The sequence below is a fragment of the Spermophilus citellus genome, assembly GCF_964194105.1.
Source record: "Spermophilus citellus genome assembly, chromosome: 18".
In the NCBI taxonomy this organism is placed as follows: Eukaryota; Metazoa; Chordata; class Mammalia; order Rodentia; family Sciuridae; genus Spermophilus; species Spermophilus citellus.
The window spans coordinates 57,302,920-57,320,542 of NC_138200.1; the positions used below are offsets into that span (position 1 = coordinate 57,302,920).

At 47.1% G+C, this 17,623-nt stretch overlaps 1 protein-coding gene across 1 annotated transcript in view; it reads left to right on the forward strand.

Annotated features, from left to right (window-relative positions):
* The window catches only part of VAC14 (VAC14 component of PIKFYVE complex), a 103,258-nt gene that overhangs the window by 17,163 nt on the left and 68,472 nt on the right, over window positions 1-17,623 (forward strand). The window contains exons 6-10 of the mRNA XM_081273370.1: window positions 269-378; window positions 626-732; window positions 1,916-2,050; window positions 2,566-2,718; window positions 11,921-11,984. Of these exons, the coding sequence (XP_081129496.1) occupies window positions 269-378; window positions 626-732; window positions 1,916-2,050; window positions 2,566-2,718; window positions 11,921-11,984 (569 nt within the window). The remainder of the gene's footprint in view (window positions 1-268; window positions 379-625; window positions 733-1,915; window positions 2,051-2,565; window positions 2,719-11,920; window positions 11,985-17,623) is intronic.

Consider the following 17,623-nt stretch of genomic DNA (forward strand, 5'->3'; position numbering starts at 1 on the left):
TGCTGCCTTCAGCTGTCGCACCTTGTCCAGCCTCGTCTGTCCTTCCCCATTCATTCCCTTCTTCCCAGGCATCTGAATCTTCTTGGGGTCCAACTGCCATTCCCCTGCACATTAAACAAAAAGATCACTCTCCCGTGAACACCTAGCAGGGCCCTGACTGGCCGCCTCTGCAGGATCCCCTTACTGCCCATGTCCCAGGGCCATGGCAAGGTGGAGAAGAGGCGCTCATCCTGGGCCAACTCTTCCTTCTCCTTCTTCCCTTGGTCAGATCCTGGTTCTGGAGTCTGTGCCAGACATTAACCTGCTTGATTACCTGCCAGAGATCCTGGATGGACTCTTCCAGATTCTGGGTGACAATGGCAAGGAGATTCGGAAAATGTGAGTGGAGGGCAGGGCAGGCAACAGCCTGCTTGGACCCCTGAGGGTGCCCGTGGACCCCACACCCTACTGACAGCAGCAGGAGAGCCCAAAACTTGCCCTTTTCATCCTGTGTGTGTGCTTCCCTCACCTCCAGACAGTGTCTGTCCAACAAGGGTAGTGAACCCAGAGCAGAAACAGGCCCTGGTGGAGGCTCTTCCAGTCCCAGCTGACACAGCTGTTTTCTTCCTCCTTTTCTCACGGGTAGGTGTGAGGTGGTCCTTGGAGAATTCTTGAAAGAAATTAAGAAAAATCCTTCCAGTGTTAAGTTTGCTGAGATGGCCAACATACTGGTGATCCACTGCCAGACCACAGGTGAGTGCAAGAAGTTCCCATGGTCACCACCACCTCCTCAGAAGCCCCTTCTCTCACTTCTCAGCTTCAGTGAGCAGGTACGAAGGAGCCCTGGTAAGACAGGTAACCAGTGTGACACTGGATCCCAGGAGCATTGGAGTGGTAGGTCTTTATAAGGGAGAGATCCAGGTTTCTTATTGATCTAGAAGTCATGTCATTTGGTCTGGGCTGGCATATAAGATTTGGAGACCTTCTTGCTCTCAGGCTTGGCCTCCTCAGGAAGAACTGGGATGCTCAGAGTCAGGATTGTGAATCCATTAGATTCAGTTGGGCATCAAACCTTAATTGGTTAAAAAAAAAAAAAAAAAAGTTGCTGATTATTGGTCATCAAGTCAGCTGGATGTTTTTTCTCCCCTTCGCCAGGCCTGATGGTGCACCTAGAGTCAGCTCAAGGTTGGCTGGAGCTGGGTGGTCTGGGATGGCCTCACTCATCTCAGGGGTTTAGCTAGCTGTCAGCTGGGACAGTGGGGGCATTTGGTCAGGTTGTCTCATCTAGCAGGCTAGGCCAGGTGTGTTCATATGGTCTCAGTAGGGTTCCAGGAGGGGCAGAAGTGGGCAAGGTCTCTTGGGGCCTAACTTGAACCAGTCACACCTCCACTGCCATCAGATGCTCTTGGCCAGAGTAGCAAGGCCAGTCCAGATGCAAGGGTAGGGAGATAGATTAACTGTACTTCTTGCTGAGAGGAGATACAAAGTTGCATTACAGAGAGGCAGGAAAGGAAGGGGAGAGAACCCTGGCTACTTTGACAGGCTAGGCTCAGGATTGTCACTCCCCCAACCTTCTATTTGGGTGGGCCTTTAGAAGGTGGGGCACATGCGTAAGGGAGTATTGGCAAGAACAGAGGCAGTGGGCTGGGGATGTGGCTCAAGCGGTAGCGCGCTCGCCTGGCATGCGTGCGGCCCGGGTTCGATCCTCAGCACCACATACCAACAAAGATGTTGTGTCTGCCAAGAACTAAAAAATAAATATTAAAAATTCTCTCTCACTCTCCTCTCTCGCTCTCTCTTTTTTTTTTTTTTTTTTTTTAAAGAACAGAGGCAGTGAAGCCCCTGCATTCCCCTGTCCCATCCTGCACTTGGGGTGGGAGGGAGCCGCCCAGCTCTTTGTGCTGACCCTTTTGGAACCCACCAATTCCCTTTTCAGATGACCTCATCCAGCTAACAGCCATGTGCTGGATGCGGGAGTTCATCCAGCTGGCCGGCCGGGTAATGCTGCCCTACTCCTCTGGGATCCTGACTGCTGTCTTGCCCTGCCTGGCCTACGATGACCGCAAAAAAAGTATCCTTCACCCTGGAGAGAAGAAATGCCGATGGCCCCAAAGGAGACTGTGAAGTGCAGGGTCCCTCGAGTGGGGAAGAAGATAGATCCCTTAGGATTCATCACATCTCCAGATAGTCCCTAGCTTCTAGGGAGCAAGAGATAGAGCTGCATGTGAATTAGGAAAGCCAAGCACACAGAGTTAGTGATGGCTATTTCCAGTCCTCTCCTGGTCACTTAGAGATCTAGACCAGCTCTCCTGAGCACCAAGCTCACGTTGCTGCACTGCAGGTAGGGGTAATCCTGTTAGTGGGAGAGCCACCAGGGTGGAATGGTATGAGAAAAAAAGATGAGCATCTCACAAGGGCACTGGTGTAGCAAGGAGAACAGGAACTTAGGTCACACTGCTGGTCTGCTCTCTGACACAGTCCTGACACAGTCTCTGGGGAGCACTGAGCCCCTGAATAGGAAGACCAGTGGCCTCGGGTTGAAGGAGGACTCCTGCGTGTGGCTGCTCCTTACATCAGTGGACACAGGCATTAAGGAGGTGGCCAATGTGTGCAACCAGAGCCTGATGAAGCTGGTCACTCCCGAGGACGATGAGCCAGATGAGCCAAAGTCAGCAGTACAAAAGCAGACAGAACCCAACCCTGAGGACTCCCTGGCAAAGCAGGAGGGGACATCCAGTGGTGAGTGGACTGCTCCCCACCCCTCACCTTCCATGGAGGGCTCTGGAGACAACTTGCAGAGGTCCTGGGTCTTGCCTTGTGACTTCGCTTACATTTGTTAACTCATTTAACTCTGATAACAGCCCAATGAAGTAGAACTGTTACTATCTCCATTCCTCAGGCTCTGGCAGCTCGTAAGTGGTGGAATTGGAGTAGGAGCCCATGCTCTTCACCCTTACTGCCTCAAAGACCATTGCATCTTGCACTGTATCTTTTTCTGGGTTTAGCCAAAGCGAGTTGTTGATATTTTGGAGCATGGCAGGAGTACCAGGCTACACAGTGTATTTGATTCTTGGCCATCGACAGCCAGCCGTTCAGCTGCCTCTACCACATGAGTCATTCTCCGGGAAGGAGTGTCAAGAGAACTGGTTTATTCAGTGCTTGGGAATTCTGCCCAAGTCAGTGCCTTTAAAAAATACATTACTCTTGTCAGACTCTTCCGGCATTGTTTTCTTGTTTATCCATAACATAAAACCATTTTCATGTTGATTGGGGTCTGGAGTTTGACTCTAAGTATAATCTATCACTCTGCCATCTTCGTGTCTCTTGGACTCTGCCCTCACTGAGCAGTCACAGTCAACTTTTGGGTGATTTCTTCCCTTGCAGAATCAGGCAGAGAGTAAGTTGCTACACACCCTACTCAAGTCTTTAAGGTAACAAGGCCTGGAACCTGCCCCAGGAGCCAAAGAGCTACTAAAGCATTTTCTCCCATTGTCTTTCATGGGCTTCTCTTAAACATCTGAACTTGTCTTGATCATCTGAGCGGAGTGTGAGACACACATGCTGCTGGGGTTTGGCTGGTAGAATTGAGCAACATTCCTTGCTGGACCTGTCTCCAGTGTCAAGTTACAACTCTGCCACACTGTTGTGAACCAGAGCTGCAAAACAGCTGGAAGCAGAGCAATAAGCAGCTGGAGCATTGGTGGTTCAGTGGTAGAATTCTCGCCTGCCACGCGGGAGGCCCGGGTTCGATTCCCGGCCAATGCAACTTCCTTTTAAGTAGTTTTTCTAAGCATTCTTCACACAGCTGCCTGCTCAGGAAAGCATTACCCTAAACCACGATACATTCTAGCTCTGGGTTTTACTTCCCCCTAAATAGCATTTCAGCAGATGAAAAGTACACTTTATAGTAGTTACCAGTAATGGCAACAGCAAATTTGACAGCTTCTCATCCACCCTTAGCCCTGCTCAGCTCATAACTAGTCACCCATCTCTTACCAAGATGAGCAGGAGAAAGTCCCAGCAAGCCAAGAGACAGTGATGGGCAAGCTCATCCCAGCCTCCCCTACTTAGTTTTCCCTTTTTTGTTCTCACTCTTTGGGCCCTTCTCCACCTGGCTGCAACAGGATCCTCCTGCCTGGTCTTCCTCTTTTAGTGTTTGTCTTCCGAGCTCAGTCTGTGCTGATGCAGCCACAGCAAATGCTCTTCAGACAAGCCCCTCACCCCACCCCCCGCACACACACACACACACATGTGACTACTTATGAGCTGAGCAGGGGTAAGGGTGAATGAGAAGCTGTCAAATTTGCCATTGTCATTCCTGGGAACTACTATAAAGTATGCTTTTCATAACCTCCAGTCTCTTCCTCCTTCCCTAACCACAGGGCAACCTCTCTTTTGTGCCCCATGCTACAGCTCTCACCTGGCCCTGCCACTGGTGGTAGGGCGCAGGCCCAGCCCAGAGTCCTTTCCCTATGTCTGAGTTCTTATAGCACTTTCTATATTCAGCCTGTCATTCTTCTGACCCCCAACATTCCCTCATTGTCTCAGATGTCACAGCAAATATTCTGGAGTTCAAATAACCTGCCTGTGAGTCCTGGATCTGCTCACTACATACCTCTTCCCCTTGAGCAGCTGCTTAGCCTTTCTAAGGCTTAGGTTCCTTATTTGTTAATTAGGGTGTTAATGATAATACTTTACCATAATGTGGTTGTGAGTTTCAAACAAAATTTTTGCATGTATGGCATGTGGCAGACAGGATCAGATGCTTTAGCATTGTTGCTCCTCAGCTTGTGATAGGGTTGTGTCCCAATAAATCCATCGTGAGTTGAAAATATCATAAGTCAAAACTATATTTAATACTTCTCACTTCCCAGACATCCCAGCCTAGCCTATTTTAAACATGCTTAGAACACTTACATCAGCCTACAGTTCAGCAGAATCATCTCACACAAAGCCTATTTTATAACAACGTGTTGAATGGCTCGTGTAATTTATCGAATACTTTACTGAAGGTGGAAAACAGAATGGCAGTGTGTGGGTATGCTTTCACACCATCATAAAGTTGAAACACCATTAAGTGGAACCCTGGTAATCCAGGGACCGTCTGTGTTAGTACAGTAAGGTACTCGGCTGGGCTTTTACTCTCTTGTTTCTTATCAGCAGCATCACCCAGCTAGTAATGGGCTCATGGTAAGTTCTGAATGAAGTCCATAGAGGGTCAGGGATAGAAGTTCATATGGCAAGTGAGGAACAGGGCTGTAAATAGGATTTCCAGTGGAGGCTGTGACCTTCATGGTGCACATATAATGAAATCTATCTATTTGCAAAGCCGAGACTGGACTGGGTTTTCAGTACCTTTTGTGGACACTGCAAGCACAGGTGGATCAGACCCCAGACCTGCCTGCAAGGAACTCGGGGACAGATACAGACAAGTAATTGTGACACTGGGCACAGTCGCCAAGGGCTCAGGGGAGGGAGTGTCAGTGTTGCTTGGGGTGACCAGGCCCAGCTTCAGAGGGTTTTCAAAACCTTTTCTTTCTCCTTAGCTTCTACCCCCCCATCCCCATTTTAAAAATTCTGATTATAACAGAAATACAAGTTCCCTGCAGAGATTTTGGGAAGAACAGAGAACTCACTGTACCCTCACACAGAAATAATCACTGCCAATTTGGGGGATATTTATTTTCTGTTTTTTAAAATGCATTTGCATATTGTTTGTGGCTTTTTACATTGCACTTTTTTTACAGTGTAAGACTTAGTGACTTTAGTATATTCTCAAGTTTGTACAGTCATCAGTGATATCCAATTCCAAACTATTTCCATCATCCCAAAAAGAAATTCTTTGTTGACATTCCTCATTCCCCTCTTCCAGTTCCTGACAACTCTATTCTGCTTTCTATTCCTATGGATTTACCTTCTGAACATTTCATAATAGAATCATGCAAAAGGTACCCTTTTATATTTGGGTTCCTTCACTGAACATAACATTTTCAAGGTTAATTCATGATGTAAATTATTTCAACAATTTGTTCTTTTTTTATGGCTGAATAATATAATCCATTGTATGGATAGATCACATCTTGTTATCTGTTCATCAGTTGATGGACATTGGGGTTATTTCTACTACATTTGTGGAAGTCACAAGCAACATGTATTGACTATCTCCTTTTTAGCCAACACTGTATAACTAGGCATCTTAATAAAATTGGTCTCTGGAATAGATAATGCAAATATTTGTCTTTAGGATGCAATATATAATTTCCTGTTTACTCGAATAAGTTTGCTTTCCTGTTAACCTAAAATACTTAAATCATTCCTTAAGCTAGATGCCATAATTCATTTAACTAACCTTCTATTATAAATCATTTAGCCACTTTTGATTTTATCTTAATCTTATAATCCTTGCTAAAAAGAGCATTTATGTAGCAAAATCTTACAAATATCCATAATTATTTTCTAAGGATAAATTCTTAAATTTTTAAGGCTTTTGATACATGCTGCCAAATGCCTTTCAGCTTGTTTAAGCCATTTTCCAATCCCGTCCAGCCTGACATGGGCTTCAGTGGTTCCCTGGAAGAGAAACCAGGTACAGGAGCCCTGTGTCCTGGGACATGAAATCACATGGGAAGTTTTAGGGCAGGAGGGGAAATACAGTGGAATTCAGTAAGGGTACTGGACAGGGCAAGATCCAGCAGACAGATAGGCCTGCCCTCTCAGAGCTGGCTTTTCCACTGGGGGAAGGCACACAGTGAACAAGATTGATAGCCTGGTAAGTACATTTGACAGTGTGTATCAAGAGCCTTCAGTATTTGTCCTTAGGAATTTGTCCTTAAGAAATAACTATGGATGTAGGCAATTCTTTTCTTTCTGAGAGTTTTTAAGACAGTAAATACCATAGGAAACCCCAAGCATGGAGCAGAAGGCTGCAGTATGGAGGGTGTAATTTTAAACAGGGTTATCATGGGAGGATGTGATATTTGAGCAAAAACTGGAGGAGCCAGGGAGTGGACCATGGATGGCAGGTGTTCCAAGGGTGGGGTGTACCTGGAAGGACCACAGAAGAGCAGGATGAATAGTCATGTACAGAGCAGAGAAGGGACACAGTGACACTAGAGAGGAACGGGGGACCTGTTAAGCAGGCCTCTGTGGCACTGAAAAAAATCTGGCTTTTACTTTGGAGCGTATGACGTCATGGTGGGTTTTGAGCTAAGGAACGCAGGGCCAGAACTACATTTACAAATGGTAAAGTAACTTACCAGGAAGCCCAGGCACAAGCCATGCAGCAGTGTAGACAGGACACCATGGTCCTTTGCAGGGAGTAACCTTCTCAAAGGGGAAAGGTCCTCTGCTAGAGAGTTCCCCATGCAGAGTCAGGAGAAGGAGACAGGATGACTGGAGGATGGAGTCGCCATTTACTGAGGAGGGAGGAAGAGCAAGGAGCAGGTTAGTGGGAGAAGAATGTGCTGCATTTGTGACGCCTGTTAGACAGGTGAAGGAGGCCCTGGAGCAGGCAGTCTGGTGTGCGTGGGAAGGGGCTGGGCTGCTCACCAGAATTCACAGCATAGAGGCGTGCAGAGCCGGAGGATGCCGAAGGAGCGAGTGTGGGGAGGGCGAGGAGGGCCAGGCCCGGCTAGGGCCATGCCAGCCTAGAGAATGGGGCGCTGAGGAGGAACCAGCTGAGTAGATGGGAGGACATGGCCCTGGGGCAGGAGGAAGCCAAGCGCAGATTTTCCTGGAGAAGGCAGTAATCAGCTGTCGGTCAGCACTGGCGGATGAGGAGGGTGAGGACTCAGGGTATTGGGCCAGGCATGTAGAGCTTTAGTGACTGGACCGGCTTCAGTGGAGCCATGGGAGAAGAGGGTGACAAGAGTGGGGGGAGAGGAGTGGGCACAGCAAGGGCCAAAGTCCTTCAGAGGATTGACCTGCCAAAGGGGGCAGAGGAGGGAGTGAGAGCTGAGGGGAGATGGTGAGGTCAAGAGAGAATTTTTTCTTTTCTTTCTTTCAGACAGGATCTTGCTGTGTTGCTCGGGCTAGCCTTGGGCTCCTGGGCCCAAGCAGTCCTCCCGCCTCAGTTTCCTGAGTAGCTGAGACTAAGGTGCCCACCACTGCGCCCAGCTCAGGCTTTTCATTTTTTAATTGGAGAGATTAGGGCAGATATGTTAGTTTCCGGCTTCTGCTGTAGCAAAATTCCACAAGCTTATTTGTTCTCCCACTGTTCAGAAGGTCAGCATCCTAACATGGGTCAACAGGACTGTGTTCCTTCTGCATCCTCTTGGAAAGAGTCCATTTCCCTGCCCTTTCCAGTTTCTAAAGTCTACCTGCATTCCTGGGTTCATGGCCTCACCCTACATTGTCATTAAAACCCAAATGGAAGAGGCTGGCCAATGTACTGTGAGTGTAGGATCTGGGATCTGCTGCCAACGGTTCACCATTTACCAGCTGTGTGACATTCAGCCAGTTGCTTAATCTCCATGCCTTGGTGTCCCCACCTGTGAAATGGAGATAATAATACAACTTACTGGAAGGTGATTAAAAGAACTAAAGTAGTTTGTAAATAGCCTAGAAAACTGCCTAGTACATAGGAAGTGACAGTAACAGCGGCAGATGGGCCAGTTCTTCTCCTACGCTTGTCCAGTCCTGGTACTTCTGTCCTCCTATCCATTATCCCACCTTGATTCATTTGAAGCACAGTTTTGACACCATTATATTTCATCTCTGTGTATGTTTCTAATGTGTGTTTCTATTGGTGGAGGGAAATTTGAGGAAAAAGCAGGGCATTTGTCTAATTTCAATTATCTTACCCAAGATACTTACTAATTATAAAGAAAAAAATGCTCCTTTTATAAAAATTGTCACAGTATCATTATCATACCTCAGTAAATTAAAAATAAGTCCTAAATATTATCAGATATCCATTCAAGGTTCTTATTCCCTGTGGACTCCAGTTTGAGTCAGGAACTTTCTGCATACATTGTAGTTGGTTGATATGTCCCTTACATTACCTATTCTCCCCATTCCTTAAAATTTGCTTTTTCAGAAACTGGATTATTTGTCCTGTAGTTTTTTCCACTGTTTTTATCATGATCAACTGTCCCCTGTATTCCTATTCCCCGTAAACTGTTAGAATTATTCATTCATGCTTAAGTTCAAAATTTCTTGGCAAAAATGCTTGGTAAGAAATTCTTGGGGCTGGGGCTCTAGCTCAATGGTAGAGCACTTACCTAGCACATGTGAGGCACTGGGTTCGATCCTCAGCACCACAAAAAAACAAATAAAGGCATTGTGTCCATATACAACTAAAAACTATATTTTAAAAAGTATTTAAAAAAAATAAATTCTTGAACAAGACCCACAAGCAAAAGTTATCAGCATATTTAAACATATAAAACCCCAAAAAGCTGCAGCTCAGGAGAGTATGTTGACAATGCATTTCACTGTCGGGGTCAATCTCCAACACAAGAAATAGCTCCTCTAAATCAGGAAGAGAAAACGCAGTGGGAGAGGAATGTGAAAGCCCATGCCAGACCCACCTTTCCTTCATGTAACAAGTGCTTCCTAGCTTTTAGGATGTGCGGGAACCATTTTAAACACCTGACAGATGTTGGCTCCTTTACTGTCCTAACAAGCCCATGGTATGGGTACTGTCATTGTCCTTATTGCCCTCAGTGTGCAGGGGAAGAAGGGGAGGCAAGGTCAGGCAGCTTGCCCAGGATCACAGCTATCTTCACGGCAGCCAGGGCCCAAACCCAGGCAGAGGGGCTCAGGAGCCCTCCTCATAAGCACAGTGTCATTCTGCAGCTCTCTTAGGCAGGGATTAATACAGAAGGGCAAAGGAGATGCTCCGTGGGAGTGGGAATGAGGATTTCAAAGGGAAGCAAGGTTTCCTTCTTGCTCCTCAATTTGCCAACATTGAAAAGATGGCTGGTATCTCGGGGTGAGGCTTTGAGGGAGTGACTGCTCTTTCCTTTCTGGAAGCCCATATGAGTTGGTAGCAGCGTGACAATAGCTGTTCAAATACAGTGACTGAGCCTTGCCCTCAGCAGTCCCATTCAACAGGGAGACCTCGTGTGGAAGGAACCATGGAGAGCTGAATGAGCAAAATGCCCAGGCAGTTCGAGTGGATCAGGGCTCGGCTCTGACGTCCTGTGACTTTACCTGTGAATGTGAGTGTTCCTGTAAGACGGGGCGAGCCTGCAGGGGCTGAGAGCCCCGGCTGCTGTTTTACCTTCCCAGGCCCTGGTCCAGCAAATCAAGCCCCTTCCACCTGAGCCATATCCCCAGAGTACCTCTGGGCAGGTGGCAGTGCAGACCTCTTCTATTTTAAAAATAAAGGCCCCCTTTACTAAAGAAGAAGAACCATGGCCCACTCCTAGAGTGGCATTGCTTAGAGCTTTGATTTGTTTGGACTTTTTAGAATATATTTTATTTTGTATTATTTTAAGAGACCAAGGCTTGTCATTTCAACAACAATATAAAGGTAGTTTTTCCTTATAGTTGAACTGAATAAATATCAGTGGATCCATAATGATATAAATAAATAAGTGAATGGATGAATGGTAGAGAAGGGATCTTCCTAACAGAAGAATCCCACTTAATAAAAGGAAAACAGAAACCACATTGGGCAATGCTACACTGGTATTTGTTATAGGCAGGCTCCACCAATTGATGCTACAATCAATTGGTGGAAGGATGTTTGAGGGAAACGCAGGGCATTTGTCTGATTTCAATTATCTTCCCCAAGATACATACTAATTATAAAGAAAAAAAAAGTGACTTCACAGGGAGAACCCCAGCAGACACTGCCTCCATCCAGTGATCAGTCAGCCTCAACAGTGAAATAGGTCAGAGAGACACCATGTGGCCCCTGATAGGCTGCACTGTAGGTCCAGAATTTCCACAGCATTCTTTAGAAGAAATGACTAACTTTAGTCCACTCAGGAAACATGAGAAAAAAGCAATCAGAGAGACATTCTGCAAATAACTGACCCATACCTCAAAGGTGTCGATGTGAGAAAAGTGGTTATATTCAAGTTAGGTGTGTAGTGGAGTCTGCTACCAAAATTCCCCAATTAGGAAAATAGATAATAGGATCTAGATCAGGCAGTGTAGATGTTATCAGTCCCACTTTATTGATGCCTATTCTGGACATTTCCTTTAAATGGAATCATAGGGTGTGATCTTTCACTTAGAATAGTGTTTTCCAAGTTCATCCATGTTATGACATGTATCAATAACTTCATTCCTTTTTACTACTGAGTAATACTTCATTTTATTTATCTATTCACCAGTTGATAGGCATTTGGGTTGTTTCCATTCTTTGACTATTGTAGATAATGCTGCAGTGAACATAAAGTACAAGCTTCTGTGTCTTGGAGTATATGTAGGAGTGAAATTGCTGGTTCACATGGCAACTTTATGTTTAGCTTTTTGAGGAACTGCCAGGCTGTTTCCCAAAGAAACTGCATCATTCTCTAGCCTCTCTAGCAATGTGTAAGGGTTTCTAGTTCTCCACATTCTCACCAACACTTGTTATTATTATCTTTCTTTTTTATTTTAGCAATACTAGTGAGAGTAAAGTGGTATCTCATTGTGAACTTGATTTGAATTCCCTGATGGCTAGGGATGTGAAGTATCCAAAAGTCATTTAACATCCATTGCTCTCAGGCCAGCACTCCCTTCTAAAATACTGTGTTTAGCCCTGGTTTCCCCTCCTTGTAAGTTCTCTGTTCCTAGAAGCTTACAGGTCTGAGTACTATTCCAAGAGCTGTGGGGAGTGAGTAGGCTTGGGTCTTCATCACTCCAGAGCCCCGCTCCTTTTCAGGAGCCTGAATCAGTATGTGGGGCTGGAGAGGAACATCTTGAGTGTCCCTGTAACCAAGATCTAATTTCTTCAAAAGAACAAACAGCCTTTCATGTCATCTTGTTCCTCTTCCTGTCCCAGGAGGTCCAGATAGTTCCTGTGACTCCAGCTTCAGTAGCAGCATCAGTGTCTTCCCTTCAGCCTGGTAAGTGACCTGTTCCAGCCAGAAGTGTTTGTGGAAAGCAAGAGGCCTACATCTTTCCTGGATGCAAGAGACTATAGTGAAGACCCAAGGCAAAATGCCTAAGGCCAGAATTTTGGGGGCACCGTGTCCACACAGGAGCTAGTCAGTGAGGGGACCTGAAGGACACTGGGCGAGCCCACCCTACCCAATTCCTATGGACAGATAGTCTTCAGTGAGGAATTAGAAGCTATTTGGTGTCAAAAACTGCAGATTTTAAAAGTACAGCTTATGCATATGGTGCCAGCAGTGGGACACTTGCAGGTGCCTCTTCCCAGCACCTTTTGCTTTTCCAGAAGTTGACAAGACCAATGAGCGGAAATCTTTTGGATAACAATCTGGGCATAGGCAGGTGTGGGCCCCAAGGCTACTGGTTAGACTATAGGCCAAGAACTGTCCTCAGAGCTCCCAGGGTACTGTCATAGCCCAGCCTTCCACAAGGGGGCAGTGCAGCCAAGCAGCAAAATATTTGCCTTCTTGCCAATTCTACTTCTCCCTATAGGATATGAGATCCTCTGTGGAAGGAACTATCACTTTTTGTCCTGATCTTGGTCTCCTGGACCTGCTCCCATCACTATTTCTTTGGGTGGCCGGACTGGGTATGCGTTTCTTCCTCTGAATGTGGTGTTGAATCTGGTCTGGGGAGTCAGTCACTAATGAAGAGAAAATAGGCACTTAAACCCAAGATCCTTTGAATTTTCCCTTCTTTTATTTTATTTTTTAATTTATTTTGATCTCTGAGGACCTGAGCATGTTTTCCAAGAACACACGTACTGATTATAAACTTGCACCCCTACGGCCTCTCCCCTACGGCCTCTCCCATAGTGGACAGCAGGTTGGGAGATACTGGTCATTCACTCGATTCTAGTTGTCATGCATTTCCAGAGCACCTGCCTGTGCACAACCCCACAAATTCTAAGATAAAGAAAGGCCACTGGAGGTGCCCCTGAACTTGAGGCAAACAAGTAGCCAGGAAGTTACCAGAAAAGGGAGCAAATGCAGATGGTGTTGGGAAGACAAATCATGCTGAGGCATGAGGAGGCTCATGGCAGTGAACCCAGCAAGTGTTTCTGACGCCCAGCCCTGTGCTATATCCTATGTTGGATCGCTTTGATTTTGCTTATATTTGGATTCCAGGGTCAGAAACATTATCTCTATTTTAAGGACAGGAAGGAGTGGGAGAATAGGAGCTACAATGTAGACAATGGACTTTAGCTAGGGTTCAGGTGGGCCATAGATGGGCTGCGGAACCACCACATTCACATGGATGTGAAGGAGCAGTGGCTTAGACTGAGAAGAGGGCAGTATTTGAAGGTGGAATTTCCAGAATTTGCTGATGGATGAAATGGAATAGAAGGAGAGTGGTGAGGGAAGAATAATTTTTAGGTGTTTAGCTTGGGCCAAACTCAGGATATCCTAGTTTACTTCCAAGTTGGGCTGGGAGAGCAGGTGTGAGTGGGGTGGTCCAGTACTCTGTTCTAGGTGGCTCTGAGCATCCCCAGGAGAGGTTGGAAAGGTGGCTGGATTCTGGAGCTCAGGGTAGAGGTATGGGCAAAGATGTAGGAGACCCAAGAGTCCTGCAGAGGGTTCGGCTTTGGTCTTAGAGGCTGTGAGAGGCAGTGTTGTAAGTTGGAGTGACAGGTTCAGATCTAGGATTTAGAAGCTCACTCTAGCATTAGAAAAGCCTATTGTAGGCTTGTCACTTTAATCTGGGCTACACAGATTGTCACATTTTGAGGGAGTGGTGGTAAGATGTAGGGGGAGGGGAAGGAGAGGCAGAGGTGGCATAACTGATGGACTGTGAAGGTGGCATGACCCTCTGCAGCCTCGCATGGGAACCCGTGCTGCCCTTGCTGGGACAAGCCTACAGGAGGCCTTCACTCCTGTGCTTAGGCAGGAACCACCTAATTGGAGCCCCATTTGGGTTTATACCTGTCATTCAGGAGCCTCTGCTGAATCCTACCCCTTTAACATAAAAAAAAAAAAAAAAAAAACAGACCAAGAATCAGTCATTTAGGGCCTGGGGCTGGGGCTCAGTGGCAGAGTGCTTGCCTCGAACGCATGAGGCCCTGGGTTCAATCCTCATCACCACATAAAAATAAATAAATAAAATAAAGGTATTGTGTCCACCTACAACTAATAAATAAATAAAACAAAACAAAAAAGAATCAAGAATCAGCCATCTAGCACTTCTGACTCCTGTGGTGGCAGCAGTGCTCTCTGAGCCACCGGCCATGCTACGAGGAGAGCAACCCTGCTAGGTGTGAAACCAGAGCTGGGGGCTCAGGCCTACCGCCTTCCCCCAGTGACACTGCCAAAGGAGACCGAGCTTGGGCAGAACGGCACCGCCCAGAGTGACACAAAACAGAACTCACACTGCCACTGTCCAGGTGCGTCGCTTGCCTGAGCACCACCTGCTATTGCCAGTTACACTCAGTTCTCGCCAGCCGAGGGCAGCAGCCAGAGTGCAGACTCCTCCAGGAGCAGAAGGCATTTCTGCCTGGCAAAAAACTGCCAGCAATGTGATGGTCCTCAGTCTTCGTGGTTTTGGGCCCTAGGAGAGTCCAGTGAAGGTTGTGGATCCCCTTCCTTTAAAAATGTACATCCAAAACTGAACCCTCTTTCAGGGGCTCAGGAATCTCCTTGAAGACAGTCCCTATACCCCAGATTAGAAAAGAAAAAAGGGATTCCTCACTTGGACTAAAACACAGAGAGAAATCACCAGATCAACTTGAGACCATGAGCCTCCTCCCTTGTCCTCATCTGCCCTCTCTCCTGGGACGCTGCAAAAGCCCTGGAGTCCCAAGCCTAGTCACCTGGGAGAAGTAGTGGGTGATGGAGTTGCTTTCGGTCTGGGGAAACAGCTGCCTTATCTCCAGTTAGAGGATTCAGATCCTCCATCCTCCAAAGCAAGGGAAGTTCACAGAAAGTTGAAAACTGACCTCCCTGGGGAGGGTCAGAAGAGAAGAAACAAGATGGAGGAAGCATGCTTGAAGCGAAGGCAAGGGTAGAGAGAGGAGTTGCCGCCACTGTCTTTCTGCACGCTGGGCACACTCCTCCTGGGAGAGCTCGGGGTGGTGAGCCGCAGGAGTATGAGGTATAAATGAGTTGAAGTCAGTGAGAAGCAAGGAGCAGCACCTGGCACACAAAAAAGCTAGAACCAGTTCTCTAGCACTTTCTGACTCCTGGTGGAAGGAGATCTTGTGGCAGCAACACTGTCTGAGCCATGGTAGAGAGTCTTGGCTACACTTTTATCCCCTTTATACAAATAAGGAGACAGCCAGAGAGATTGACTTCTTGCCCAAAGCCAATCAGCTAGTTAGTGACTAAGTTGAAATGCTAGCCGGGTTTGTCTAGCTCCAAATTCCCTGCAGTTAGCTTTGTTAGTCATGGTTAGAGAGTTCCAGAAGTGTTTCAAGTTTGCCTCCCTGACTCACTTGACAGGGGCTCTTGAACAGGTGTTGCCGCGTGAACAGTATTCCCTCTAGCAGCCAGGGTTTGCCAAGGGCCATGGTGTCATCAGTGATATTCAATACAGTTCTCCTGGTAGAGCTGATTGCCCTATGTGTAAGCAACCAGAAAGACCTAGGAGTCCGTGCTTCTCAACTTTAAGTAGCTACTGATTGAAAAAATTACATGATGATCGTGTATTTAAAAAAGGCAACTTCGAATTCAGAAACAACTCTGTTTTTAGATTTGTCTGTTTTCTAATTTGATTAGAGATGTAACACATGTACCATAAAAAGTGAGCCATTACAGAGATAAAGTGGTGTCTCCCAGTGAGAACCATGGGGACAGATTATTATTCATTGGTACTATCAGAAGCATTATTTGGGAAGTCTGTATTTTAAGCAGCACCATGTGCTTGGAAATTGTAGTGCATATGTGTGTAAGACACTCATTATGAGATGCTTTATGAGAAAATGCTTGGTGAAAATGGGGTTTTGCAGACACCTTGAAATAACTCAGAAGCCCCCAGGAGTGGCTTGTCTAGACTTTTTGGAACCGATGTAGAGATGTATTTTAAACCTTGCCTGAGCTCCCTTCTGTTCTTGATGGGTAAGGTTAGCCAGGGCGGAGGGTGCCACATCTGACTTCAGCCGAGCAGAGAGGAGCTGAGCACAATACCCTGTGTTCCCCCCTGAGTTTGCGCAGAGCTCAGGAGCCAGCCCCGCCCAGTGGAGCAGCTGCCTGCTCAAGGGCATTTGGGATCCTGATCCACCCTTTCCCTGAGATCAGTCTCAGCCCAGTCAGTCACCTGCTTCTCCAGACCTTCATCTTTAATTAGCCAAGGGAAGAGACCCAGGGAGGATGTCTCCAGCCACAGGAATGAGCTCTTAGTACTTAGCCTTTTGGCCTTGGCCAGTCTCTGGCCTCTGCACCCAGGTTTGCTCATCGGTGCACTGAAGGATTGAGTTGCATCAACTGTGAGGTCCCTTTTAGTTTTAAAGTTCTTGTGGATTGAGGACAATACCTGTCTCACTATCAGTCCAAAGACACCCCTACCCAGGGAGGTGTGCTGTGGTCGGCATTTGCTGTGGGGAAAGTCCTAGAATGTCAGTACATACAGTTCTGCCAGTTCACACATGGCTCCATGAAGTCCTTCCTTTATTATGTGGCCCTGACACAATGCCACCTGAAAGAGATGCCACCATGGCTGGCTAGAAGCATCTCAGGTCTACCAGTAGTTGGAGCTCTGCCTTTCTCCCCACATGGAACCTTTGACTGCCCTTCCAGCAAGAAATTACACTGGAAAGTGTGAGATGAACTTCTTCCCCCAACACCAGGTGCTACCAGGTCTTCCCTGGCCAAAGAAGGACTGTGTGCACTGGAGCTGCTTTTATCTGTCCCTCCCTAGATATGATTGAGGGTGACGGTGCCATGATCTCCTGAGCCTGCCACCCCTGCTAGAAGATAGTGCCATGTGGTGGGTAGGTCCTCTCTGGAGTCAGACTACTCAGATTCAAATTGCTGGCACCACCATTTCTTGGCTATGTAACCTTGGCCAGGTCACCTAATGTCTGTGCTTCAGTTCCCTTATCCCCAGAGTGGAAGTAACATGACTTAGCCATAGGGCTGCAGAGAGAACAACATGGGGCTTGCAGATAAAGTGCTGCACAGAATGTTGGTCATTACCATGCCTGTTACCAAAGCCCTTACTCCCCCCAGCTCCAAGGTTATACAACCACTGACCTGCCTGGGGGTGGGGGTGGGGGTGGGGTGTGGAGCCTGGCCTTGTCCCCGCCAGCAGCTCTAGGGCAAGGCCATTGCTAGACCCCTGCAGTTCTGAATCCCCCAGGTAAATAAAACTTACAAGGCCTTCCTCCAGGGGGCTAGTTCTGCTAAGATGTGGCAGTGGTCTTCCAGGAACAGGGTACTCCTGACACCTGGACACCATGTAGCAGCAACCTTCAATGGCTCCTGCTAGAAAGCCACTAGCCTTGCCTCAAGGCGCAGGGTCCAGAAAGGAAAGGCTAAGTGGGGGTGGTCTCCCTCACGTTGTGTGAAGCCCTAAGTTGCTGTGAGTGTCTCTGCCTCCGAGACAGTGCTGCTCTATCCATGAGATTCCGGCCCCAGGAGAAGAGCTAAGCCCAAGGGGACAC